General features: G+C 42.3%; 8 protein-coding genes across 13 annotated transcripts; 1 reads left to right on the top strand and 7 right to left on the bottom strand.

Annotated features, from left to right (window-relative positions):
- Positions 1 to 2,018: 2,018 nt before the first annotated feature.
- LOC117897696 lies at positions 2,019 to 2,684 on the top strand. Its single transcript, XM_034806717.1, has one exon. It carries the CDS (start codon positions 2,053 to 2,055, stop codon positions 2,677 to 2,679), a length of 627 nt encoding a protein of 208 aa, XP_034662608.1. The 5' UTR covers positions 2,019 to 2,052; the 3' UTR covers positions 2,680 to 2,684.
- LOC117897690 (protein takeout) lies at positions 2,671 to 3,810 on the bottom strand. Its single transcript, XM_034806710.1, has 3 exons — positions 3,541 to 3,810; positions 2,995 to 3,478; positions 2,671 to 2,935 (listed from the first exon to the last, which is right to left on the bottom strand). Exons 1-3 carry the CDS (start codon positions 3,749 to 3,751, stop codon positions 2,704 to 2,706), a joined length of 927 nt encoding a protein of 308 aa, XP_034662601.1. The 5' UTR covers positions 3,752 to 3,810; the 3' UTR covers positions 2,671 to 2,703.
- A 58-nt stretch (positions 3,811 to 3,868) lies between these two features.
- LOC117897692 (circadian clock-controlled protein-like) lies at positions 3,869 to 4,854 on the bottom strand. The gene is made up of 3 exons (XM_034806711.1): positions 4,720 to 4,854; positions 4,173 to 4,656; positions 3,869 to 4,114 (listed from the first exon to the last, which is right to left on the bottom strand). Exons 1-3 carry the CDS (start codon positions 4,784 to 4,786, stop codon positions 3,889 to 3,891), a joined length of 777 nt encoding a protein of 258 aa, XP_034662602.1. The 5' UTR covers positions 4,787 to 4,854; the 3' UTR covers positions 3,869 to 3,888.
- Positions 4,855 to 5,006: 152 nt separating this feature from the next.
- LOC117897694 (circadian clock-controlled protein-like) lies at positions 5,007 to 6,088 on the bottom strand. Its single transcript, XM_034806715.1, has 3 exons — positions 5,841 to 6,088; positions 5,282 to 5,771; positions 5,007 to 5,226 (listed from the first exon to the last, which is right to left on the bottom strand). Exons 1-3 carry the CDS (start codon positions 5,908 to 5,910, stop codon positions 5,028 to 5,030), a joined length of 759 nt encoding a protein of 252 aa, XP_034662606.1. The 5' UTR covers positions 5,911 to 6,088; the 3' UTR covers positions 5,007 to 5,027.
- Positions 6,089 to 6,168: 80 nt separating this feature from the next.
- On the bottom strand, positions 6,169 to 7,216 carry LOC117897693 (protein takeout-like). 2 transcript variants are annotated; one of them, XM_034806713.1, is made up of 4 exons: positions 7,079 to 7,216; positions 6,859 to 7,016; positions 6,530 to 6,801; positions 6,169 to 6,468 (listed from the first exon to the last, which is right to left on the bottom strand). In XM_034806713.1, the coding sequence occupies exons 1-4, from the start codon at positions 7,146 to 7,148 to the stop codon at positions 6,255 to 6,257; spliced, it is 714 nt and encodes a 237-aa protein (XP_034662604.1). In that variant the 5' UTR covers positions 7,149 to 7,216; the 3' UTR covers positions 6,169 to 6,254. The 2 variants fall into 2 exon arrangements, with proteins under 2 accessions (XP_034662604.1, XP_034662603.1); XM_034806712.1 differs by having other exon boundaries at positions 6,530 to 7,016; positions 7,079 to 7,214.
- A 310-nt stretch (positions 7,217 to 7,526) lies between these two features.
- On the bottom strand, positions 7,527 to 8,430 carry LOC117897695 (circadian clock-controlled protein). The gene is made up of 3 exons (XM_034806716.1): positions 8,347 to 8,430; positions 7,817 to 8,294; positions 7,527 to 7,753 (listed from the first exon to the last, which is right to left on the bottom strand). Exons 1-3 carry the CDS (start codon positions 8,396 to 8,398, stop codon positions 7,558 to 7,560), a joined length of 726 nt encoding a protein of 241 aa, XP_034662607.1. The 5' UTR covers positions 8,399 to 8,430; the 3' UTR covers positions 7,527 to 7,557.
- A 461-nt stretch (positions 8,431 to 8,891) lies between these two features.
- Positions 8,892 to 18,815, bottom strand: LOC117897686 (protein Malvolio). Of its 4 annotated transcripts, none has more exons than XM_034806700.1 (12): positions 18,401 to 18,814; positions 15,746 to 15,965; positions 15,477 to 15,661; positions 15,239 to 15,403; positions 15,039 to 15,177; positions 14,195 to 14,350; positions 13,973 to 14,131; positions 13,469 to 13,914; positions 13,291 to 13,406; positions 13,119 to 13,210; positions 12,806 to 12,876; positions 8,892 to 9,704 (listed from the first exon to the last, which is right to left on the bottom strand). In XM_034806700.1, the coding sequence occupies exons 2-12, from the start codon at positions 15,962 to 15,964 to the stop codon at positions 9,644 to 9,646; spliced, it is 1,809 nt and encodes a 602-aa protein (XP_034662591.1). In that variant the 5' UTR covers position 15,965; positions 18,401 to 18,814; the 3' UTR covers positions 8,892 to 9,643. The 4 variants fall into 4 exon arrangements, with proteins under 4 accessions (XP_034662591.1, XP_034662590.1, XP_034662592.1 ...); XM_034806699.1 differs by lacking the exon at positions 8,892 to 9,704 and adding an exon at positions 10,714 to 11,016 and having other exon boundaries at positions 18,401 to 18,815; XM_034806701.1 differs by lacking the exon at positions 8,892 to 9,704 and adding an exon at positions 11,245 to 11,296 and having other exon boundaries at positions 18,401 to 18,815.
- A 1,639-nt stretch (positions 18,816 to 20,454) lies between these two features.
- On the bottom strand, positions 20,455 to 22,734 carry LOC117897687 (hematopoietic lineage cell-specific protein). 2 transcript variants are annotated; one of them, XM_034806703.1, is made up of 4 exons: positions 22,585 to 22,734; positions 22,275 to 22,460; positions 21,775 to 22,178; positions 20,455 to 21,716 (listed from the first exon to the last, which is right to left on the bottom strand). In XM_034806703.1, exons 2-4 carry the CDS (start codon positions 22,439 to 22,441, stop codon positions 20,602 to 20,604), a joined length of 1,686 nt encoding a protein of 561 aa, XP_034662594.1. In that variant the 5' UTR covers positions 22,442 to 22,460; positions 22,585 to 22,734; the 3' UTR covers positions 20,455 to 20,601. The 2 variants fall into 2 exon arrangements, with proteins under 2 accessions (XP_034662594.1, XP_034662595.1); XM_034806704.1 differs by having other exon boundaries at positions 22,275 to 22,463; positions 22,585 to 22,729.
- Between the last annotated feature and the right edge of the window lie 186 nt (positions 22,735 to 22,920).

The following is a 22,920-nucleotide window of genomic DNA, read 5'->3' as shown; positions in this document are numbered from 1 at the left end:
GGCTCCTGCCAGCCTGCTGCTTGTTACTCTCTGGGGGGAGGGCGTTCTACAGTTGTTATTCTGGTTGTCTGCTGCTGTTGTTGTTGTTTTTGCTATGGGAGGGAAGTGCACATGCATATTTAGGTTCAATTGTTTGGATGACCTTGTTACCACTAACAACTAATGTACAACTAATCAATAAAATCTGTCAAATCAATATGATTTCATGGATAAATATACAATATTATCAACCAATTTTGAATAGATATGTTTAGCGAATTTGTTTTTAAGAAATGGCAAAAGTTTTCACACATTTTTAGCCAATTTTCCCATATTTTTTCACAATTTTCACAAGTTACATAACACGAAAACGGAAGAAATTTGAAGATTTTTCCATGCCACGAACACAAATTAGCAAATTAATTGATTAATTAACTATCCTTTTTGGTTATAATTAAATCACTGAGTATTATTAGTTATATTCTAATTTTTTAAATAGTTTTAATATATATTTTCTTAATTTTTCCAAGTTGTATCCATAGTTTTTCCTTTTCCTTATGTCAACTGCTTACCTGCGGCGTTGGAACGCGACTGAGTGCGACAGTTTTTTCAACGGCAATTGGCGTGTGCCGCTGGCTGGAAAAGTGATCGTGGCAGGACCCCGTTGCCATGCAGTTGTTGATTTTGGCTCTCTGTTTGCCAGGGGAATTGTTATTTTCCCCTGTGCCATAACGCGCGTTGCTATCCTGGTTACCACGGCTGGTGGCGACCTGTTGCACCGACTGCCTTTGATGATAAATTGCACGCCATTTGTGCAACTTTGAGTGCGAATAAAGTTGCTTCGATTTGCACGCATCAAATTGATTGATTGAGTGCTTGATTAATGGCAGTGAAGAGGCCACAAATCCATCCATTTTGTGTGCGATTTGATTTCTGAAAGGTGAAGCTTTAGACATTTACAAATTAGGCGTGCCTCTACTTTAGTATAGCTACGTTTTTTACGACTTGCAGCTGCAGAAATGTCCCAAGGGATCAATATAATTATATAAAGCATTTGTTCCTTAATAAACACAATAGACACATCTGGGATTTGTTTAGTGTTCTAGTTGTTAAATACTTTGTTGTTTCGCAACGCCATTTGCACAGCAATTGTATTTCATCACAACAATGTGACCATACTCACACATGGTGCTGTGCTCCCGCAACGCGCTCCCTTTTGGTTGTCTTGTTTGCTCGTGCAACTGTAAATGCAACAGCAAACTTCGCTGTGATTGCATGTGTGTGTGTGAGGAATTGAATATGTGAGAATGAGTAGGACGCAGAAAGAGAGGTGCCATATCAGCGCGACAAGTGCTAGAACGAGATAGCACTTTTTGCTTGTTGCTGTTTCCATGCATTCTAACGGTTCTTAAAAGAGAACAGCTGTTATGGAGTGACAGTAGCTTCACATTACATGTGGTTTCTTAATTATTAAGCAAATATCCCATAAATACACCTTCAATGTAGATGCTATAATTGATTGCCCAAACGGCATGCAATATGCAAAAACAAAACTACGACAGGGCCTGTCAAACACCTGGCCACAAACAGCTCTGTTGGATTTTGGCAAATTTTTTGCAATCACGCCAAAAATTGTTGCATTCCACTGGCAACAGATGGTCAGGGGTAAGTTGGGGAACGTCTGCCCCCACCCTGAGCCAAAATTTAAAATTTGCCATAAAAATATCCCTTTTTTATGGCAAACCACAGCGCAGACGCAGGCAACGCAACACGTGGCCATAAAAAACAACAGAAAAAACTTGCAACTGTTGAGCCAAGCAACAGATAATTGCATGTCTTCCGGCAACAAAAGACAAACAAAAAGTTGTTGCCACTTCTAATCGATTGAGCAAGGTCCCCGACTCAGTCGCGTGCTATGGCCTGGCGGTTCGTTGAACTTGCACCCCGCAAAACCCAACCACAAAATCACACTCAAATTATGCAAGAAATCAGCCAAGCCTGAAAGTGCCGCAGACTTATAAACTGTCAATGGGGCGGCCTGTTGCAGCGGCAACTACTAGTTGAGCCGCAATCATGTGGCAGTTGGCATTGGCATTAGGACTGCTGCAGCAGCTGAATGCACCGCCGGGAGCGCCTACGGCCATGGCCATTGTGGTGGAGCGGAACATGTTTGCCTACTACAAGGTGCCGGCAGCTCAACTGTTGGATGCGGACACTGAGGAGAGCCCCAGCAGCAGCATCAGCAAGAAGAGCAATCTCTACTTTGTACTGCAATGTCCACCCAAATCGGATGCGGGCATACCCAAGCCCAAGGACATGCAGACCTGCAGCGTGGTGGATCAGTACAAGGGCATGTGGAAGAAGAAGCCTCAGCCCAAGAAACAGCTGCAAATGGTGCCATTTCGGATTGTGCTACGACCGTTGCGACCACCAGCCAAGCGCAGAACATATCGTCGCAGGAAACGTCAGCAGCAGCGAGATATCGAGGATGAGGAATCCACACCCTTGCAGCATCTGGGGCAACCCCACATCCGACAGAAGCTGCTGAAACTCAAGGCGGATCATCGCAAGTTCAAGCGAGGCAGCAGCACGCAGGGATATCAGCACATGTTTCATCGGGATGAGTCCTACAACGATCACATATTCTACGACGATCTGCAAGCCGATGGGCAGTACCATAAATATGGAAAATCTGAATAAACCGTGATATAGTTCTGCTCCGATTTAATCGTCTCTATGGCCTATTCGTATATCAATATCCGGCAGAAACATATCATCGTAGGCGACCTTCTCAAAGACCGTGCTCAGCAGTACAGTGAAGCCGGCGGAGAAGGATCTCAGCAGAGCGGGCTCCAATTCATTCCAGAACTCCAGCCAGTGCTTGTTGAAGGAGTTATTCAAGGCAATGGTCACATCCTCGTTCTCCCTGTACAAGTTATCGAACCAACAAATCAAGCTGCAAATTTCAGGGATTAGAACCCAGTTCTGTACACCCCCCTGCTGTCCACCACTCACCGATCGAGGTCAATGACCGGCACCATATCGTAGATATTCAAGTAACGCTTGTTATTCCGATACTCCAATATCACTTTGATGGTCAGGGTTACGCGAAAGTTCTGGAAATCCGACTGCAGTTTGCCCGTGGCATTCATCACAAAGAGCATAAATCTGCCCTGCATGTCGTAGGTGGCATCGTGGACGAGTCGTGGCAGGCGAGCCTTCAGTATGATCTGCTGCTTGGTTGGATCCTGCAGGAAGCCCTCCACATGTGTGACTGTGGCATTGTTGAAGCCTTTGTGCACATTATCGCGCATGTGAAAGGTCATCCAGATGGGGCCGCGATGGGGCGAGTCCAATACGGAGGTATCGGGAAAGCTGTACTTATCGAGCGGCGGCAGTCCAATCTCTGGAATGCCCTTCGGATATCGCTTGATCAGATCATTAAGTGTCCGCACCAAGCAGGGGGAGTCACCAAAGCGACACTTTTCTATGTCTTCAGCTGGAAATTTTGATTTGATTTGATTGTTGATGAAACTTTTTGTGTCAAAGTCTTTTACGCACGTAGCTCCGCGGCTAGGGATGCATCAATGCAGATGCAGCACAGCCAAGTGATTGCCTGAAGCCTATTCATACTTTTCAATTGAATATTTGTAGATGACTTAACTTTAGTCACGATTCGAATAGTTGGCTTAATTATATTCAAACACTGGAACCTGCTCTGGCACTGGTCGAAGCTCAACTGCAAAATAACAATCGAATGTCTGTCTAGCATGAATTGTGATCAGCGGGCTGGCTGGTGCTACTACATTTATTGCTAATCTATGGAGCCAAAACCGGTTCAAATATTTGTCCTTCTCTAGAATAAATGCAATTGTACATGTAGGTCTGAGTGTGAGTGTTAATTCGATTTTAATCATTCACGCGAGTCTCTATTTGATCCGGTAGGAACATGTCATCATAGGATACTTTATGCAGAATGTCCTCAATCAAATCACGAAAAACACTCGCAAATATTCGCAAATTTGTGGGCTCCAACTCGTTCCAGAACTCAACCCAATGCTGATTGAAAACCTGATTGATGGCAATCGTCATGTCTGTGTTCTCCTCAAAGAAATTATCCAGCCAGAAGACCCAACTGCAAATTAATCTCAGGATTAGCTTTGGTTAGGAGTAAATTTTCATGTGTTACTTACCGATCCATATTGACAAAGGGATTTAGTTGGTATATCTTCAAATATCTCTTATTATTTCGATACTCCATGATCACTTTAAGCTTGAGTACGAATCGAAAGTTCTGAAAATCCGACAGCTGCTCGCCTGTGGAGTTTAGTTCCACAATCCATACGCGACCCTGAGACATGTAGCGGCCCTTGTGGATGAGACTCGGTATCCGGCCGTGTATTTCCATCAGACTGGTTGTGGGATTCTTGGTGAAGCCCTTGACCTTTGTGATCGTTGTGTTCTCAAAGCCATAGTTCACCTGATCGAACAGATTGAACTGCAGCCAGAAGGCGCCCACTTTCGGATTGTCCCAGAACTTTGAGTTGCGGATATCCACCACATCGATGGGCTTCATGCCCAATGCGGGTATTCCCCTTGGATAGCGTCGTATTATCTTGTTCATTGAGTCCACAATGCACTCCGAGTCACCGAAGCGGCATTTTGGTATATCCTTTGCTGCAGGACAATCACAGAATGTGAGTAATTGTTCGATTGAAGTCTAAGGGACTCGTTACCTACGTAATATTTGACCCTGCAATGATCTGATGAGCTGCAGGCACAGCACAAAGATGATTATGTCACGCATTCTCTCCTAAATAGAGCCAATTGATTCACTTCCAGCACATTCAGCAGTCGATTACGATGTGAATTGGCATTTAACTAGAACTTAGTTAAGAGCTGCTTAGACTATGTCTAGAGAACCGGTCGAAAGCTCTACCTACTCATACTACTTGTAATATTAGCATTTTCGTTTGTTTTTTTTAATATAATACAAAATAATTATCTAACATAAAGAATGACATATTTACACGTACTAGAAAGTCTATTTAATTGAGGAACAAATCATCATAGGAAACCTTTTCGAATATGTCCTCTATCATGCGAGTGAAGACACTCCGAAATACCTTTAGAATCGATGGCTCCAGCTCATTCCAAAACTCCACCCAATGGGCATTGAACACCTGATTCACGAGTATTGTTAGATCGGTGTTCTCTCGAAAGAACTCATCCAGCCAGATAATCCAACTGAAATTAGATACAATCACTGCTAGATACAGATCGAAATATTCTCTTTTCTTACCGATCCAAACTCACTCTTGGCACCAGCTCGTACATCTTCAAGTAGCGCTTATTGTTCCGATATTCCAGCAATACTTTCAGCTTGAGGGTGAATTTAAAATTCTGAAAATCCGATATGAACTCTCCAGTTGCATTCATTTGAATGAACAGCAACTTTCCAACAGCCGTGTACATGCCCTTGTGGATAAGGCTGGGAATCTCGCCGAGTATCTCAATATGCGATGTGGTTGGATTCTTATCAAAGCCCCTAACCTTTGTGATTGTTGTATTCTCAAAGCCATAGTTGACCTGATCGAACATCTTGAACATGAACCAGACGGGACCCCTCTGTGCATTATTCCATATCTGCGAGTCCATTATGTCCACCACATCGATGGGTTTCATGCCGATTGAGGGTATGCCTTTGGGATATCTCCTGATGATGCTGTTCATGCTCTCGATGAGGCAATCGGTGTCCCCAAAGCGGCATCTTTGTATATCCTGGGTTATATCTCAGGGAGAGAATCGGATAAAAGCTTCAGATAGGAAACATTTTGGCTTTGAAGGCAAAAAATACTCACTCAGTGCTTGGCATCGATAGACGATGATTAGTTGTAGACTTAGAACTACTTTGCTGTAAATGGAACGCATTTTACTCTCTACTCTAGACTGTACATGTGCTGGCCCCAGCGGTTGATCAGCGAATAAAATGACAATATAATGGTAATAGATAGAAGTTCTATAAGGCCGACAAACTTAATAGGAATGTGCATTCAGTCTAGAACCAGTTTAAATAGAGATAACGACTCCCCATCAACATATGTACAGAGTTGAGCTTTCCCGATAATCCGTGGGGTGGAAGCGAACAAAACAAAATATGAATCAGGCATGCAACTTGTTTCTTTGGTATTCGGTTAGACATTTTTCACTTGCCTTTAATGTCACAAACAGTTTAATACATAGGGAATTCTATACCCGATTGTATAACTTAATAGCTAAACGGACTCTGCATCGGCCAGGAAGAGATCATCGTATGGTATGTTGTAGAACAGATCTTCAATCATGCCCAGGAACACCGTTTCGAACAGACGCAATATACCCGGCTCCAACTCGTTCCAGAACTCAACCCAATTCCGATTAAACAGATTATTAATGGCTATGGTCATGTCAAAGTTATCCGGAAAGAAATCATCCATCCACTGGATCCAGCTATTGGCAGAAATTATCAAAATGAAACCAGACTTAGCACCCAGGGAGAACCATTACTCACCGATCCAGTCGTATGTTGGGCACCAGCTCATATATCTTCATGTATCGCTTGTTGTTCCTGTATTCGGTGCGCACTTTCAGCGTCAGATCGAAGCGAAAGTTGAGGAAGTCCGAATTGGAATCGCCTTGGGAATTGATGTCCACCATCCAGAGCATGCGACCCTTGGCCTGGTACTTGCCTTTGTACACCAATCTGGGTATCTTGCCATGGATCTCTATCTTTGATTTGGTCGGGTCCCGATCGAAGCCCTTGATCTCGGTGATGGTGGTGTTCTCGAAGCCAAGATTTATTTGATTGTACAGCAGAAAGTAGTACCAGGCACCGCCCACCTGTGAATCGTTGACCAGCACCCAATCCTTCACATTCACCACATCGAAGGGCTTGAGGTTGATCTCGGGTATGCCCTTGGGATAATTACGTATCAGAGCATTGGCCGACTCTGCCAGGCACTTGCCATCTCCATAATGACATTTCTGCACCTTGTCAGCTGCACAGAGAACAGGATTTTCAAAAGGGATTTCCACCGGAAAGTGACTGCGGTTTACTCACGAAATGTTTGGCATTGCAGGCCGACAAAGAACCCCACGATGATCCAGAGTAAACAGGGCAGGTAATGCATCTTTTCAAGCTCTCTTAACCGTCCGCACCCCACAGCGCAACCAAATCACTTGCATAGCCGATGGGCAACTACTTGGATCGTGTAGAGTCGTTTTTCCTTTACAGCGAGAAAACATTTATGAGGAAATACAAAACCAGCTGCCATTATCATAACAAGTTCTCGATACAAATACTATATAGATGGATAGATAGATATATAATTTGCAGTAAATTATCGTTGCAAAAGCTTTGCCCACTTTGAGCTTTAACCCTTGCCACGTAATAAAATACACACATTAATCTGGATTAAGCTGCAACCAGTAGTACTCGCAGCACTCTTCAAACGAAGTCTATCATTACAGGTCGCTTCCAGGCACATCCCAGAGTGAAATTCAAAGTATTCTCAAGTATGTACCTCTAATAAATATATTTTACATTTGATAGAAATCATCATAAGACAATTTATTTGCCACTCTTCTGAGTATTGTGCCGGCCACCTGGTCCAGCGCCGAATTGATGCCTTTACGCAGTGTTTTCCAAATTTCCAGCCAATTATTGTTGGCCAATTCATTCATGGTGTCACTCAGCTCCTTGTTGTTGAACAAATTCTCAAAGTTGATGTGCATGCTGTCAAAATGAGACACCAATGAGCTGCCGGAACTGATTATCTTATCGGAAATCTTTTCTTACCTTTGAACATCCACCAAACACTTGACTTTTGGTATTTCCATATAGCGTTTGCCATCCAAACGAAGCTCTTCCATAACTCTCACCTTGCAGCGAAAATGGCAATCCTTTAGTTCCACCAATGCCTGTCCACGACCCTGTATTGGCATCGTTAGAAGTATGCCTTGGGTCTCGTATTCCCCTTCGAGTCGTAGCAGAGGCGTAAAGGCACTCAGTTCAAAGACTCTCGGCATCGAATCTCCATCGAATCCCTTGGCATCCAGCACTGTCGTGTTCTCAAAGCCTCGCACTGTGAGGGTGTGGAATTTCAGATCCAACTTAGAGGATTCTTTCCGGCTAACGATGACGTTCTCAAAGCTAATGGCATCGACGGCATCGAGTCCTATGGCGGGTATTCCCTTGGGATAGGACTGCAAGATGTGGGTGATGGTTTTTGCAATGCAAATCGCATCACCAGCCTGACATTTCTCTATATCTGGAGCTATAAATTATACAATTTGATTAGAGTCTCCTGAGGGTCTTTTGAAACTTACGCAGCTGTCCCCAAACGAGCGCTAGACATCCCATGAATATTGTAAGCCTCATTACGATTCGTTCTTGTTGTCGGCTAATTAATGGATGAGCTTGCAACTAGACAGTCAACCCCTTTTATAGTTAACCTAAGCTCTGGTTCCATTCAAACACAAATTGGATGCGGCTATTCAAGTGATTGTTCCAATCCACGCCCACACCTGACAGCTGACACCTCGTCAGCGGTGATTGAGCGATTCCAAAAGAGCTGAATGAATGTCTCATTAAAGGTTAGGGCTTTTCGCTTTCATTAATTAAAATGTTAGCTAAACTATTAGTTAAACTATAAGCTATTAAGTGTCGATTACGTGGAATACCAGGGCTGCCCAGAGGCAGAGGTAACCGCCCAATTTTCTGACGTAAGATTTTTATCGGGAAATCTTTTTGCACTTCTGTTTAAAATATTCATAAAACCCCTTCAACTTTTACCCAAAAATCCTCAAAAGTTTCACGTTTAATAGAATACAATGTTTATTATTTATAGTGATTTTTGTACACAACAATTTTTGAAATATATTTGTTTGTAATGAATGAACTAGCTAGGAGAGTGACAGAACTCCGTGGACTAAGGTTTTGCAACATTGCATAAAGAGAAAGAGAGTTCTTAAGTAAAACAGTATAAAATAAATAAGGAATACGAAATACATTAATTGCTTTTGCTCTCCACAAAGGTGCCACAAATGTATGCAATTTCTATAGACAAATTTTCACACACACACGATTAAGTGGACAATACATGTGCTTCGATATACGCTCAGTTAATTTCACAGCCCTATTATTAATAGACTTTATGATTATTAGCATTATTTAAAAGTGTTTTTTGCGATCATTTGGACAATTTCGAACATGGATGATCTGTAATGGATGTGCTTTGCTGGTCTTTTCTTTTCTTTTTTGCGCTTTTGCTTTGCTTTTCTTTTGGTATGCATTAAAAAGTAAAATTTAGTTATTGTTTTACACTGATCCCCGGTTCTCTTGGAGAACCATTTTTTAGAAAATAATACCCGAAGCCACAATAAAACCCAATCCATTCCGCCTGTCCGCCAGGGGAACTTTGCCACATTGTGTCCATTGTCGAGTGGTTTGTTGCCGCTGCTTCCATGCAGACGAATGCCAATTCAAATGCCAATGCTAGCTGATGACCACATGTTGAGCGGGGCCGCCGCTTACGTTGCTGCTGGGGCACCCGGACTCGTTGTTGTTGCTGTTGGTGAAACAAACCTCCTCACTGCCATCGGAATCAGTGCAGCACAGTAATGGCTACGCATCATCCTCACCATCCATGACATCCGCCGCTTCGTTGTCGCCGCTCGTCGCAATTCTGCAAAGGATATTCAGACGGATAAGTGAATGATGATTGATGATTGATGTAAGTGCAGTTTGAAATGACTCTGTGAGATGAGTGTAGGTAGGTAGGTGGTTTACATATCTCTCTCATTTATCATTGAAGGAAAAGAAGAAAAAAGAAATGTGAGGGCAAATGGTTTCAGCTGATCAAATGTGTGCGAAGTTTGGTAACTAACTTTTGATTTATTTAACAATGTATAAAGAACTACAGATGTAGATGCTACTCATCTATAGCTAGCATATTTTGCAACAAATCCATGCACTTATGGATTTCTGCTATTTATGCATCTTGTATGCAAGTTTTAATTTACAGAAGCAACAATTTCTGTACACCTTTCAATGGATTCTTATGGCCAGATCCTCCCGACTATTCGACTAAGCAAAATGCAACCTTAATTTGTTGGTATCGATTAATAATAACGATATTTCTATCTATCTATCAATCGATCGCTATAATAGATCATAAATATATACATCAATTACACACAAATTGTCTTAAATGTTTTCTTTGCTCTAAAGATTGCTCTAAACATATTGTAGATAACAATAGATCAATATTTACTTTCCAAGGTCTAGATTTATTCACATACATTATCTACACAAATTCTCTACAATAGTTATAGATTATATATTAGATATAATTTTGCACAACAAATTATACACGTACATAATAACGTACCATACGTACACTTCTCCCGCCATAACTTTCATTAAAAACCCCACAACAATATTCTAGTTAGAAAAAACATAGAATTTTAAACAACAACTCCAGTAAGAAAGATATCACACACACAGAGAGAAACAATTAAAAGTTAATAACAAAGGCAAAACAAGAAACACTACAACGAATATCGTATTTATTATTATCTGGCAATAGGAGTGGAAAATATTTGTAATATTTATTTCTTTCTACAGTTAATAAATACATACATAGAAATAGATACATAGATACGCTATTATCAAGTACAGCAGGCATACAGATAGGTTTATACAAACAGTTTTTAATATCAACCAAATGTGTTCAGTAGAGTAATACGTACAAAATTTGTCTAATAAATAGAGCTACATAAGGATTAAAAGAACATCTAATACTTATAGAGTAGGAGCATAAATTCTTTACAACATTTACATACAGTAGAAGAGTGCAAAACAAATTTCGTTGAAATCAGAAGGGTTATGTGGTGGATCTACACATTGCTTAAGACTATCTTAGTTGGCTTCGTTGGGGTAGATTCTGATTCTGTATCGAGTTTCTTGAGATTCCATTATCGTTTAGTGTCAGCTCGCTATATTTATGGATGTGTACAATATGTACAAGGTCCGATCCAGAGTTGAAGATGTCGATGCGAGACCCCAAACAAAGAGAGAAAATCAGATTTTGGCCAGCAGCAGCAGCAGCAGCAGCAGCATTTTCGGGGAATCAAAAAAAAAAAATGGATTTTTAATTGAATTTCTCATGGCACGCGTTCTCAAAGCGATCCAAAAATCAAGTGCTATTCATTTTTATTATTTTTCGATTCGTTTTATTTTTATGTTGCATTGAAATTTTGCATATTTTGGGCCATTCTTTGGAAATTCAATAATAATTTTGAAAAACGTTTTCTCATTGTTTTGTATCAATGCCAAAAAATCCATTTCCACATAAATAGAATATACAAAATGTTGTTGTTCGTGTGTGTGTGGGTGTTTGTTTGGTTTGTGTGTGTCAATTTGGAATATTTTGTTTTTTGTACATTTCAATTAGCCACAAAATGAATGGGAAACATCAATCAATCCGGTATCAGTAGTAGACACAGAGTATAAGAGTGGGGTGTAGTATAAGACAGTACATGAAGAGAGAGAGAACAGAGAGAGAGACAGTGATAGAACACAAAACACATATACAGAGAAAACAGGGCTGTCAAGAGTAAATTATAATCAATTTTGAAAATATAACAAATTTATTTTATTTTTAGTTTTATTTTAATTAAATTTGTTTTGTTAATTTTTATAGTTGAGGGTACCACGCCCACTGTGCTTTTGAATAGACCTTGAACCAACCAACCAACAAACCAGAAACCCTTCAATTAAAACTAATCCGTTGATGACTAGAGCTAAAACTAATCTAAAACTTAAGTGTTATAGGAATTTTGTTTGGCATGGAAGGTGTACAATCTCCAGTTTGTCTTCCTTCACGTTCTTTGGTCACAATCCACTATAGATTCGTCATCCTTCTTCCCAAGTTTCCAGTTTTAGAATGGGCTCCGCTTACTACTTAAAGCCGAGACCAATCAACAATAAATTTAAAGACTTTTCCAGGTAATTCGCAGCCATAAATGCAAAACTTTATTCAACGTGCTAAGCGTCCAAAAAGCCTTAGAAAGTACATAATACCCCACAATGCTTGATAAAGCAATCAGTGAAGACTTACCAGTATTATTTCTTACTATTTCTTACTATCTATAGGAACCCACAATTGATGGGGTGATAAATGCTGAACGTACAAACGTAGATCCCCTAAAGGCATGCCTTATACGAGTACTCGTAAATTCTAGAGTGTTGTAGAGCCCTATTAGGTACTTGTTAGTGTTGTTAAGCGTGTGATTTAGTGTTAATATCACAAGGGTAGGTAGGTAGTTAGTGTGTGTGTGTGTAGGCTGTGGGAGGGTTAGCCATAATGAGTCACCAAGGATGATTCAGTTAGGAACCTTTTCCGAAACGGTCTCAAGACCTTTCACCGTTTTGTTAGTAGCTGATTCGCCTACAACTAATGTTACATCACTGTGAAGAGTCGTAAGAAGAGAGAGAAAGAGCATAGCAAAGATGTTTTCGAAATGTTAGTTTCAATTGTTGAAAGTTCTTAACCAGATGAACGATTAATAGAAGAGTTTAGTTAGCAGGAAGGAAGAGTTAAATTTGAAATAGTTCAAGCCAATTCGGAGGAGTAGTTCAGTGCAGATCAAATAGTTAACTGAAAGGTTAGGTTAGAGCCCCTATCTCTAGCGAGATAGATACAGAGAGAGAGTGAAGTGGAGTGTGCATCGGTGCGTGTTGTGTGTGCGTTGAGATTTTGGTGAAAATAATTCTTGGACATACCTGGCATACGTTGAGTTGGCATTCTTTATCGAAAAGCTGTTCTGGCTTGGCAACACGAATCGCTGCACCCACTGTAAAACATACAAAGAGAGAGAGAATATCATTTAGTAACAGTAGATGGAAGTGGACTGCCCCAACAACAGTGCATAAGCCCCACAACTAAGCCTCGAAAAACCTTCAACTGGTGTTCAGAGTCACGTAATTTGATAATGTCAGACCGCCAGTTTGATGTGCGATATCTGGCGATGCGTGATTTGTGATTTCTTAAGACCAATTGATAAGTGCCGCCCGCCCTGTTGTGTGGAGTACTCACCCGACTATTCATCAGACGCTGATTGCCCATGCAGGCGGCCATGTGTATCACAAGATATAAATTAAATAGTATATATAGAATGGCAAATATGCCTGCAAATCCACCAAAAAAGAGAGAGGCAGAAAGGCAAACGTTAGTTCAGAGTGTTGAAAGATTTACGAGGGCTACTCACAAACTAAAGCCAGCAGACCGCCTTCGATCTGCATGTTCTCCACTTGCACAATCACAAAGTACAAATTGACGGCAATAACCACAATCGTCAGACATATAGAAACGATTTTGTTACCCCTAAAAGTACAGTAAATAATAAAATAAATCAGAGAGCAAGGGTAAAGCGTGGCAGCACTCACAATCCATTGACAAACTCTCCCATAATGGCCGCACATGAGGTAAACGCTATGGTGGGTATTGCAGCGAAGGGCAACTGCAGCGACATCACCGCATTCAGAATGTCATTCATGTTGGTTAGATCCTCCATTTGGCTGAACATGGCCAGGCAGAAGGTCGGTATGATGGCAATGCAGCGCGTGACCAGCACGCGGCACCAGCGCGGCCACTGCAGATTGAGGAAACCCTCCATCGAGAACTGACCCGCATAGGTGCCAGTCATGGTGGAGCTCTGGCCAGCGGCCAGTATGCCCACACCCCAAATGTACATGGCCACAGCGCCGAAAGTGCAGCCCAGAAAGAGTCCGCCCTTGTACAGATCCGCATCGATGATGGCTGTGCCATTCTGATGGTCCACAAACGACACCAGGGCATCCGCGTACATTGATTTGTTAGTGCAGATATCGAGCTAGCAAAAAAAAAATCTCATGATTAAGTGCTTAAGGGAGCAAGTGTTTCCCACTTACCACATCCTTATTGGTCTTGCCGTACATGCCATGGGCAAAAACGGACACCACAAAGAGGTTGATGATGAACGACACAAACAGAGCCACAGAGGCCTCAATGAAGAAGTAGAAATTCGCTTCGCTCACTTTCTTGGGCTGGCGACGATCAATGTCGCGGGACTGTAAAAGAAAACCTCATTGAATTAAACGTTTCTTCAGAGATTTTATTTATGTAGAACTTACCTTGACCAAAGCCGAGTGCAAGTACAAATTGTGTGGCATGATGACGGCTCCCACAACACCCACTGCCTGCAGCAGAACATTTGAATTGCAGTCGGAGCACCAGGGCACAAACATACCCTCGAGGACCTCCACTTGATTGGGTGCCGAGACAATGTACTAAAAGGATTGGCAACAAAACATGAGGATTAGTGAATGCTTTACCCATAGAAAATTCACTTAAAATGTCCAAAGTGTTTGCTCATTATTTGCTTCTCGATTGCGCAGAAAAACTCCCCATGGATAAGCATACAAACTCGTACAATATTTTGGCTTGTACAACAAAGCAGATAAGGCCTGTAATTGTTTTGTCTCCCATGTGGTATTGTTTGTCATATCCGGGCAGCATCATGTGCTTCCACATCTGCCACATGGAATGAAATGTGCAAGTGCAAGCTTATCTAATCATCTGCGGGGGTTTCTGCTGGACAGACGACTCAAGTACAATTACTTATTATCTTTATCTGCGTAGCAAATATGTCTCTGTGTCGCTGAATGTGTACATAGATAGGTTCGTTTTAAGGGCTTCCGTTTGATGGCTGGTTGCTCCAATCAATAGCACGAAAAAAACGCCCCGCGAACTGCGGTAATTTGCAAATTCCGTGTCAATGGCTTTAGGCAAAAGCGCTAAAACAGCACACACACAATTTAGTTTTTTTCTCCCTTTTGCTGTCTCTGTGTTTATCGCAATTGTTTAAACATTTTATTATGTTCACGCCCGACAGGCAATTGAGTGTCTCCAGGGGAACTTTTGGGCTCTTTTGAATAAATCTACTTAGAATTTAGGGGCTTTTTGTTTGGTGCTTACCTCATAGCCAAATGTGACAGCCATGATTGTGATGAGGAACCCAAATAGGAACTCCAGCTTGCGCAAACCGTATTTATCCAGAAACAGGAACGTGAACGTGTCGACAATGGTGATCAGCACGCCGCCCCACAAAGGCACACTACAACAAAAAAAAAGGGAATTATAAATGAGAATCCTCATGCTGCATTAGCGTAACTTACGCTTTATTCGATAGCAGATAGATGGCAATGGCCGTGCCAATGACCTCCTGCATATCGGATCCAATGATGGCTATCTCAATCATGATCCAGAGTATCCAACGCGGCAAACGCTTGTACTGGCGATAGCACATTTCAGCCAGATGCAAGCCCGTTACCACACCCAGCCTGCACACAAATTTAATGATTATCAATTAGACACTTTCCAAGGGGGAGAGCGAGAGAGCGCTCAGCCACTCACCTTGCAGCCAAGCGTTGCATGAGCAGACCCAAGACGGTGGCCCACAGCAAGACCCACAAGATTTTGTACTTGGCAGCGGCGCCCGACTGCAAGTCGGATTCGATGTTGCCGGGATCCAGATATGCAATCGACATGAGAAAACCGGGTCCCGTGAAGGCCCACAGCTTGCGAAAGCTGAAACCCATCTGCAAGGGGAAGCTATGTTAGTTCTAGTTTGATTTTCATCTATTTTTAGTTTGGACTTAGACTGGGAGACTTTGAAGACTTACACTTGTGTGATCATCTTCGGGTATGAGGACCTTTTCATCGCTGAAATAGGCTTGCTTGGCGGCGGGTTTCAGATATGTGGTTTCATTGAGTATCTGCTGATGGTGCAATTGATTGCTATGGCTGCCTCCTGCTGCTCCATTACTCCCACTCGAACCGCTGGGACCATCGCCACCGGCACCCGGCTCAACGTTCTTGTGATAGGCCTCATTCGAAGACATGCTGTGGAGGAGTTTGTCAAGAATATAGTACACTTTTTATATAGTTTATTCACGAATCTATTGTTACGTTCTGCTTGAATTGTTTGCTTTGACTGTCCATCAAATTCTCTATGCTTAATTATACACACGACCACGACTATACTCGTATTCAATTTGTGTGATTGTTGCACCTGCCATTCACACAATTTCCATTTAATTAAGCATCTGTCTGTCTGTGTGTCTGTCTGCCTGATCTCTGCCTCAATTAGCATTATCATAATGCAAAAAGCAAACAATAAAAGTTATAAAATAGAATTATCTACGTGTGTGATGTCTGCAGCCATAAACAGCAGCCATATTCTATGTCACATTTTTTTGGGGCAGTGCTAAAAATGAGCATCCAAAAAGTATAACAATTTCCCGGAATAAAAAATAAATATACAAATGTATGTATGGGGTTTTTTTTTTACTTATAGTTTTACAGTCACTTGGTTCGTCTAATTGATAACGCCTGCTACAGTATTACTGTAATATAAGTATATAATAATATACATGTTTGTATGGCATGTACGGATGAGGAAATAACACCACAGCCACACACACACACTCAGGCCTTGTGAATCATTTCTAAGAGAGTCTGTAAATTCATTGCGAGTCTGTAATTTTGTTTGATTTTGCAATTTAGCGAAACGAATATCAAGTTGCAAGTGCTACAAAAATCAGTCTATTGACCCGCATATAACTCTGTGCATTTGTTGATCTAATAACAACTGATTACAAGTGCAGTCAGTACACAAGTACTATACATAACAGTATTATGGAGAGCTCTTCAAAAGATATTGTTCCCTGCAGGCAGGTTGGAAATACCATCAGCTGGTTCACCTTGACAGGCACTCTCGTCTGTCTGCCTCCACTGCCTCTGCCTCTGCAGCTGCTGCTGCTGCTTTCCACATCGCCTCATTGGTGACGGACAGAGCAAGACAAAGGCACGGAGAGCATCGGTCGATGTCTAATTATGTAGAGGCCTTACTATACACAGACTTTGATCACATTTAGATATCGCCATTAATGGCCAATTGGCTTCCTATCTATGGTCAAGATTTAGAGGTAAATTGTAACGAATACAACAGTTTCAGTTGCGTTGTCTGGTTCATTGGAATACGTGTATTTGTCACAGCATTTATTTAATCGCTTCTGTTTAACCAGATGTGCGTGTCTCCTCCATATGCCATGGTACCACTCAATATTATGAGTATAGTACAAATATTTTGATATGATATGCACATTTATTGTGTATGTATTTTAGCTACGTGTTCGGCAAGCGGAAATTAATATTGTTTGGTCTAAAATGTTGCTAGTTGCTCGATTGTACATATCACAGGTCATAAATTCTGATTACTGCACAAGAAATACTCTGGTATGCCCGAAATAAACAAAGAAATCCACGACATTTAAGGCCACATCAATTGAATTTTCCATATTTGTATACCCTGCCAAAAGGGTTATATGATTTGCCAGTTATGCGTATGAAGCTCTTGCTGCTGCGCTTTTGTTTCTTAGGAAAAGACAACCAAACTTCCCAGCTAAGGTAATTTATAGTAAAGATCACACATACATTTTAGGAAATATCAAAATCTGCTGCCTGCCACACGCACAACTAATATTCAAGTGTATCTTCATCGCCGGTCCCTTACATCTCTCGCTCTCATTGTTTATGTATTTTTTGTGTGTTTGACTTTGTCCTCGTCCAAATAAAAGTTTCTGTTATTTGTTGGCTGTCCAAAACAAAAAATATTTCACAAAAACTGCGTAGCAATTTGTTCAATCAGCGGAAAATGCAAAAAAATCAGCAATTAAATGTTTCGCAGACAAAACACCAGACAACAATGTAAGCGTAAATATGATAACACCTACAAATAAATTACTTTAGCTATTCAGCAATTTCCCACCAACAATGTGCTAACTACTTTTTTTTTAACTATAATTATTCGCTTTTAGCTTAGAATTCGTTGCAGGTTCTTTTAAGTAAGGCGCTGGGCTGGTTTTAAGCACGATTGCACAGGCACTGGGAACATTTTTGCGCTATTGTTGAGGAATTACCATTTTAAAAGACGTTTTCTTATCACAGAAAAACAATTGTTTTAGAGCCACAATAAGTTTGAGCGTTGATAAGGTAATGTCTTCCCAAAAGAAAGATCGAAAGAGAGTTTGAAAAACCTCACCCTGCCCAAAATAAACCTTGGGCTCCACGTTTTGTTATTGGCACACACCTGCGTGCGCACTCACACACGCACACACACACACGGGGAACACTCACACTATTTGGTTCACGCGAACATAAAAAATCGAGAGAGATGATGGCCAAAAAGATAAGCATAATGTAAATTATTGAATATTTCAGGTTAACACCACTTCCTAGCAGATAATTGGTTTTAATTTCATCACTATTTAGCTTACTTGCAACAGGATGGATGGGATGGCAGCGGCGAAAATAAACGTATTGGTCTGATAAATAATTAAAGCCGTTGTATTTGCCTTGATTATATCACACACACAAAAAGAGCACAAACTGAAGACGATACAGCACTTATATGCATTTTATGAACATTTCACTCATTCCGTCAGACCCGCTCGTGGAACAATTTACAAATTCGGTGACGTTGAACACCAACAGGAGCAGAAGCGAGCTGCACAGTCAGTGCCAGTGGGAGAAGTCTGTCTCAGCTTCCAATTGTTGACTTATTTAACGGCAATTGACGAGTATCTGGCGGCCACCACAACAACGACGTGACATGCAGTTTCGTTTTTTATGCCTTCCTCCCCTTATTCCGTTCCGCCGCCTCTTTTTGTTTAATAACATATATTCTTGCAACCAGCTGCTTCAGTGTGACCGCGGAATTATCGATAAAATATACCGCAATGTACCAATAGATTGCTGTAATATACCATTATATACCGATATACCCTAAATCCTGGGTGATGAGTGAACGAACTGAGCCCCGCTCAATTTAAACAGGTGAACCACTTGAGTGGAACCGCGGCAAATAATACTGCTTGGAAGTTCTTATTGTATCCTTTCACACACACACAGGCACACAACTACTGTTTTGGGGTATTTTTCATGCCATGTGGCAGCTCCAGTTTAGTACCTTATCGTTTCAAACACTCTGCCGTTTCAAAACGAACGTTGCGCGCCTCTGACTCCGCTCCACACGATCACCGCTGAATGACGAATGCTGTCGCTTAACTGTAGCCGCTATTTATTCGAAATACTGTATTCTTCCTCTCCTCTCCCACTGGCTCGCTCGCGAGGCTTATGTTTTGCTGATTACAGCCCCGATGGACAGACACAGAGAAAGAGAGAGGGCAAGGCCAGGGAACGTGCCGTGCCGTGCCCACCACAGCTGTCCGCAGCGATTTTTTGATGTGGGATTTTTTGATAATACCTCAGGACCCTCAGCAGATTGATGCCCACGCCCCATGACGTACTGAAACTAAGTATTCTCTCCGGCTCACTGTGTTATCAGTATCGTTAGTTTATCGTTAGTTTACGCGCATGTAATTACGAGATTTAGACCCCTGCCCCTGTCCCTGCCCCAAACAATCACTTAACTTGACAGACAATCTCCGAGTAGTATTTCCAACGTTGCCTACAACACGCACACTTTATCGTAATACCCTCTAAAGGCAAAAAAAAAAATTCAATTTATAAATCAATTTTATCGGCAGCTTGATTTTTGATTTTGGTCTGACATTTCTTACGATTGCGATGCGACGCCAATATTTGTGATAAGCTAAATGCCATGTCGCCCCCTGTCTATGCCATGGAAATATGGCTTGTTCTTAACACAAAAAAAACTGACTAATCAGCACAATGCAAAGTTCTGATGGCCTTTGTCCAGCCGCCAGTGCACCATAAATGATATGATTCATTACAGAACAGCACGAACAGCAAACTGTGAGTGTCCCTTAAAGTACTTACAGCAAGAAAGATAAGCAAAGGCACAGCCCTGCCCTAACCCACATTAGAATTGCAGTCTGTAAACTGCCCTTAAGTAATCCCGTGATATTCGTTATTGATAAACTTTATTAAGTATTTATTTATTTATCAAAAGAGCAGACTTTTCTGGTTGTTGACTGTCTTTAACATTAGATTTTACCTGACATGGGAAAACATTCCGTAGACTTTATACAATTTAAAAAGAGCAAAAATCGTTCCTTTGACACACATCAAAAACTTCATAAGTATAGTAAAATATCAAATGAATAATGTAAAAATTGTTTGCACATAAACATAAATAAAATTTGGCATAGTATTTTTCTTTGAAAAAATCTACTATTAAACGATACAAAAGAATGTAAAATGGGTTCGATTGGTAAAATGATATATCAAATATATAAATGTATGGAATACCATGAATGGTGGTGCTAGCATAACAAATTACAAGAATAATGTCAATCTCTAGCCGTTCGTTGCACACAAAATGGGACACATAATGGGGGTCAGGGTCTGGGTTAGTAGCGAGTTGTGAATCGATTTTATAGTCAAACATTTGTATTATTTGTGGTTCGGTTAGTAAAGTAAATTAAAGTAAATACAATTTGATTTTTGTTCTATCGTGAATTTCAAACGGAAGCATTTCTTTTGTTTCATGAACTTAGGAATTTTGTTCGACAACCTGCACATAGTTGGCCGGAAAGAGGCCATAACGGTTCTTGCACAGTCCCCGCCACCAGCCGTCATCGATTTTCTCAATGTGCGTGATCAAATCATCTGGATCGAACGATATCTCATCATCATCGGCTGCTTGATAGTCGAACAGCGCCAGTGCATGTATGCCAGTGTCCTCCAGGTAATCGGCAAGATTGTCCGAGTTGGCATAGATGGCCTCCTCGAGGGTTTGAGCAACAGCACCTGCTTGGGCAGGCTCAGGCGTGGCTCCATTCGTTGCTGTTGGCAGTGGGGAAGCTGCCGGTGGCTGTGGCGAGGCAGCCTTAATCTCTGCCTGATTTTGATACAGCGGCTCCTCCACAACCTCTGGCTCAGGTTCCGGTTGCGGTTCGGGTTCACGTTGCACCTGAGGCGTTGGCTCGTGCGCTGGGGATGTGGGTTCACTTCTGGGCGGTGTCTCCACCGTCTCCACCTCAATCTGAGGCACAACATCTGGCGGCCTTGCAATGACCTTGGCCGCGGGTGCTGCCTCTTTGACCACAACAGGCGCTGGAGCTGGGGCAGGAGCGTCAGCGGCAGCGGCTACGGGTGCTGGCGTCTCTGGTTGGGGTTCGTCTGCCACTTCCACCTTGGCTGGCAGTGCTTTGGGAATGACAATGGGTTCCTTGCGTGCCGGCGGTGTCTCAGAGACGGGCGATTGCATTTGATTGAACGCACTGATGGCATTGCCAATGCCTCCAGCTCGGCCCGTCTGAATGGCCGCCCGACTGCCCTTTGGTGGTGGCGTCTCAGTCGAGGTTCGGGGCGTGTTTTCCGCAACCGTCTGCTTGGCTGCCTCCTCCCTATCCCGCTTATCCTTTGCCTCGCGCAAACGTTTCTGCTCTTCGGATCGCTTGCGCGACTCCTCCTCAGAGTTCTTGGCCAGATTCTCGAACTTGGCGCGCAGATTCGAGGGCTTGGCACCCTCAATGACTGGCTTCACCTTGTGATCCGCCTGGCTGGCGTGTTTCTGTGGCGCCTCTTTGTGATCCCAGCCCACCGCGGACTTGTCCTTGCGATCCTCCTGCACACCGAACTTACCGCCAAAGCCCTTGGAGTAATCTACAACAAAGAATCGAGGCTATAGCGATGATGAGTCATTGGAATGGGAATTGCTTACCCTTCTGCGACTCGTGTTTCTCGACCTTTTCGATGTGATCCCAGCCGACGGCCGATTTATCTACACGATCCGATTGCACACCGAATTTGCCACCAAAACCAGATGAGTAATCCTTTTGGGAGGCATGCTTCTCCACCTTCTCGATGTGATCCCAACCGACCGCTGATTTGTCCACACGATTCGATTGCACACCAAATTTACCACCGAAACCATCGCTGTAATCCTTCTGCGAGGCATGCTTGGCCACCTTCTCCTGGTAGTCGTGGCCCACCGCTGACTTGTCCATGCGATCCTTTTCCACACCGAACTTGCCGCCGTAGCCGTAGCCAGCATTCTGATCCTTTAATAATTGCTTCTTCTTGTCCAAGTCCGAGCGTTCCGTCTCCTCGCGCAACTTGTCCATGCTGGGCATTGTTGTAAACAAAGCGAAGGAACACAGAAAGTGCATTAATGAAAACAATGAACTCGAAATTTCCAGCTAAACAGCGATAATGACTCACTCAATGGCGCCCGCTGTGCGGCCGCTGCCATCGATCGTCTTCGATCCCCAGCGCTGCTCTTGCTCATTCACATCGTTGATAAAATCTGGATCGGTCTCCCAATCGTCATCTTCGGCTTCTGGGGCACTGGTGGCCTGTATCTGATGACCAGCACTTGCTTTCCACATACTACGGGCTTATCCTTATCTGCTGCAAAAGATAAACACACACATTAGTCGGCGGGGCAGGTTTTTCATTTACTTTCAGATAATAAATGGGAGGGGCTGAGTCGCTGCATAACTGCACAGCGGCCCATTTATGATGTACTTACGGACTTTTGACTAACTACAAATGCAGTGTGGGTGCTTTAAAAGCTGCAGAATGTTTTCGAATGTTTATCGGATATGTTTAAACAAATAAATTTTAAACAATTGCCGAATAGGCTGAAAATTAGTGTGACCGCGAATTTATTGGTCAAATATACTTCGGCGGCGCTCAGAAATATACCGAAATACAGAAATTACTAAGTACCGGGAAAATGCAAGGTGGTGACCTGGACAGGGAGGTCATTATAGCGAAAACAATAAAAAAAAATACTATTTGATTACCAAAGGGAACGGGGCAAGCAGTTCAAAATTTTCGCCGTTATGACCTGACCCAATTAATT

The sequence above is a fragment of the Drosophila subobscura genome, chromosome O (assembly GCF_008121235.1).
Source record: "Drosophila subobscura isolate 14011-0131.10 chromosome O, UCBerk_Dsub_1.0, whole genome shotgun sequence".
Lineage (NCBI taxonomy): Eukaryota > Metazoa > Arthropoda > Insecta > Diptera > Drosophilidae > Drosophila > Drosophila subobscura.
The sequence above is the reverse complement of the archived record's forward strand: the minus strand, read 5'-3'. Positions and strand labels throughout refer to the sequence as shown.

Coding starts and splice junctions, on each gene's coding strand:
- LOC117897696 (XM_034806717.1), top strand. CDS start 2,053: ATGTGGCAGTTGGCATTGGCATTAGGACTGCTGCAGCAGCTGAATGCA.
- LOC117897690 (XM_034806710.1), bottom strand. CDS start 3,751: ATGCTAGACAGACATTCGATTGTTATTTTGCAGTTGAGCTTCGACCAG. Junction 3,479..3,540: donor ATCCCTAGCCGCGGAGCTAC/GTGCGTAAAAGA, acceptor CAAAATTTCCAG/CTGAAGACATAGAAAAGTGT. Junction 2,936..2,994: donor CCGGTCATTGACCTCGATCG/GTGAGTGGTGGA, acceptor TGAAATTTGCAG/CTTGATTTGTTGGTTCGATA.
- LOC117897692 (XM_034806711.1), bottom strand. CDS start 4,786: ATGCGTGACATAATCATCTTTGTGCTGTGCCTGCAGCTCATCAGATCA. Junction 4,657..4,719: donor ATTGCAGGGTCAAATATTAC/GTAGGTAACGAG, acceptor ATTGTCCTGCAG/CAAAGGATATACCAAAATGC. Junction 4,115..4,172: donor CCCTTTGTCAATATGGATCG/GTAAGTAACACA, acceptor ATTAATTTGCAG/TTGGGTCTTCTGGCTGGATA.
- LOC117897694 (XM_034806715.1), bottom strand. CDS start 5,910: ATGCGTTCCATTTACAGCAAAGTAGTTCTAAGTCTACAACTAATCATC. Junction 5,772..5,840: donor CTATCGATGCCAAGCACTGA/GTGAGTATTTTT, acceptor TCTCTCCCTGAG/ATATAACCCAGGATATACAA. Junction 5,227..5,281: donor CCAAGAGTGAGTTTGGATCG/GTAAGAAAAGAG, acceptor ATCTAATTTCAG/TTGGATTATCTGGCTGGATG.
- LOC117897693 (XM_034806712.1), bottom strand. CDS start 7,148: ATGCATTACCTGCCCTGTTTACTCTGGATCATCGTGGGGTTCTTTGTC. Junction 7,017..7,078: donor CCTGCAATGCCAAACATTTC/GTGAGTAAACCG, acceptor TTCTCTGTGCAG/CTGACAAGGTGCAGAAATGT. Junction 6,469..6,529: donor CCCAACATACGACTGGATCG/GTGAGTAATGGT, acceptor TTCTGCCAATAG/CTGGATCCAGTGGATGGATG.
- LOC117897695 (XM_034806716.1), bottom strand. CDS start 8,398: ATGAGGCTTACAATATTCATGGGATGTCTAGCGCTCGTTTGGGGACAG. Junction 8,295..8,346: donor GCTCGTTTGGGGACAGCTGC/GTAAGTTTCAAA, acceptor TATAATTTATAG/CTCCAGATATAGAGAAATGT. Junction 7,754..7,816: donor TGTTTGGTGGATGTTCAAAG/GTAAGAAAAGAT, acceptor TCATTTTGACAG/CATGCACATCAACTTTGAGA.
- LOC117897686 (XM_034806698.1), bottom strand. CDS start 15,964: ATGTCTTCGAATGAGGCCTATCACAAGAACGTTGAGCCGGGTGCCGGT. Junction 15,662..15,745: donor CCGAAGATGATCACACAAGT/GTAAGTCTTCAA, acceptor TTCCCCTTGCAG/ATGGGTTTCAGCTTTCGCAA. Junction 12,877..13,118: donor AGCGTCTGATGAATAGTCGG/GTGAGTACTCCA, acceptor TATGTTTTACAG/TGGGTGCAGCGATTCGTGTT.
- LOC117897687 (XM_034806703.1), bottom strand. CDS start 22,441: ATGTGGAAAGCAAGTGCTGGTCATCAGATACAGGCCACCAGTGCCCCA. Junction 22,179..22,274: donor CGCACAGCGGGCGCCATTGA/GTGAGTCATTAT, acceptor AACAATGCCCAG/CATGGACAAGTTGCGCGAGG. Junction 21,717..21,774: donor GAAACACGAGTCGCAGAAGG/GTAAGCAATTCC, acceptor TCTTTGTTGTAG/ATTACTCCAAGGGCTTTGGC.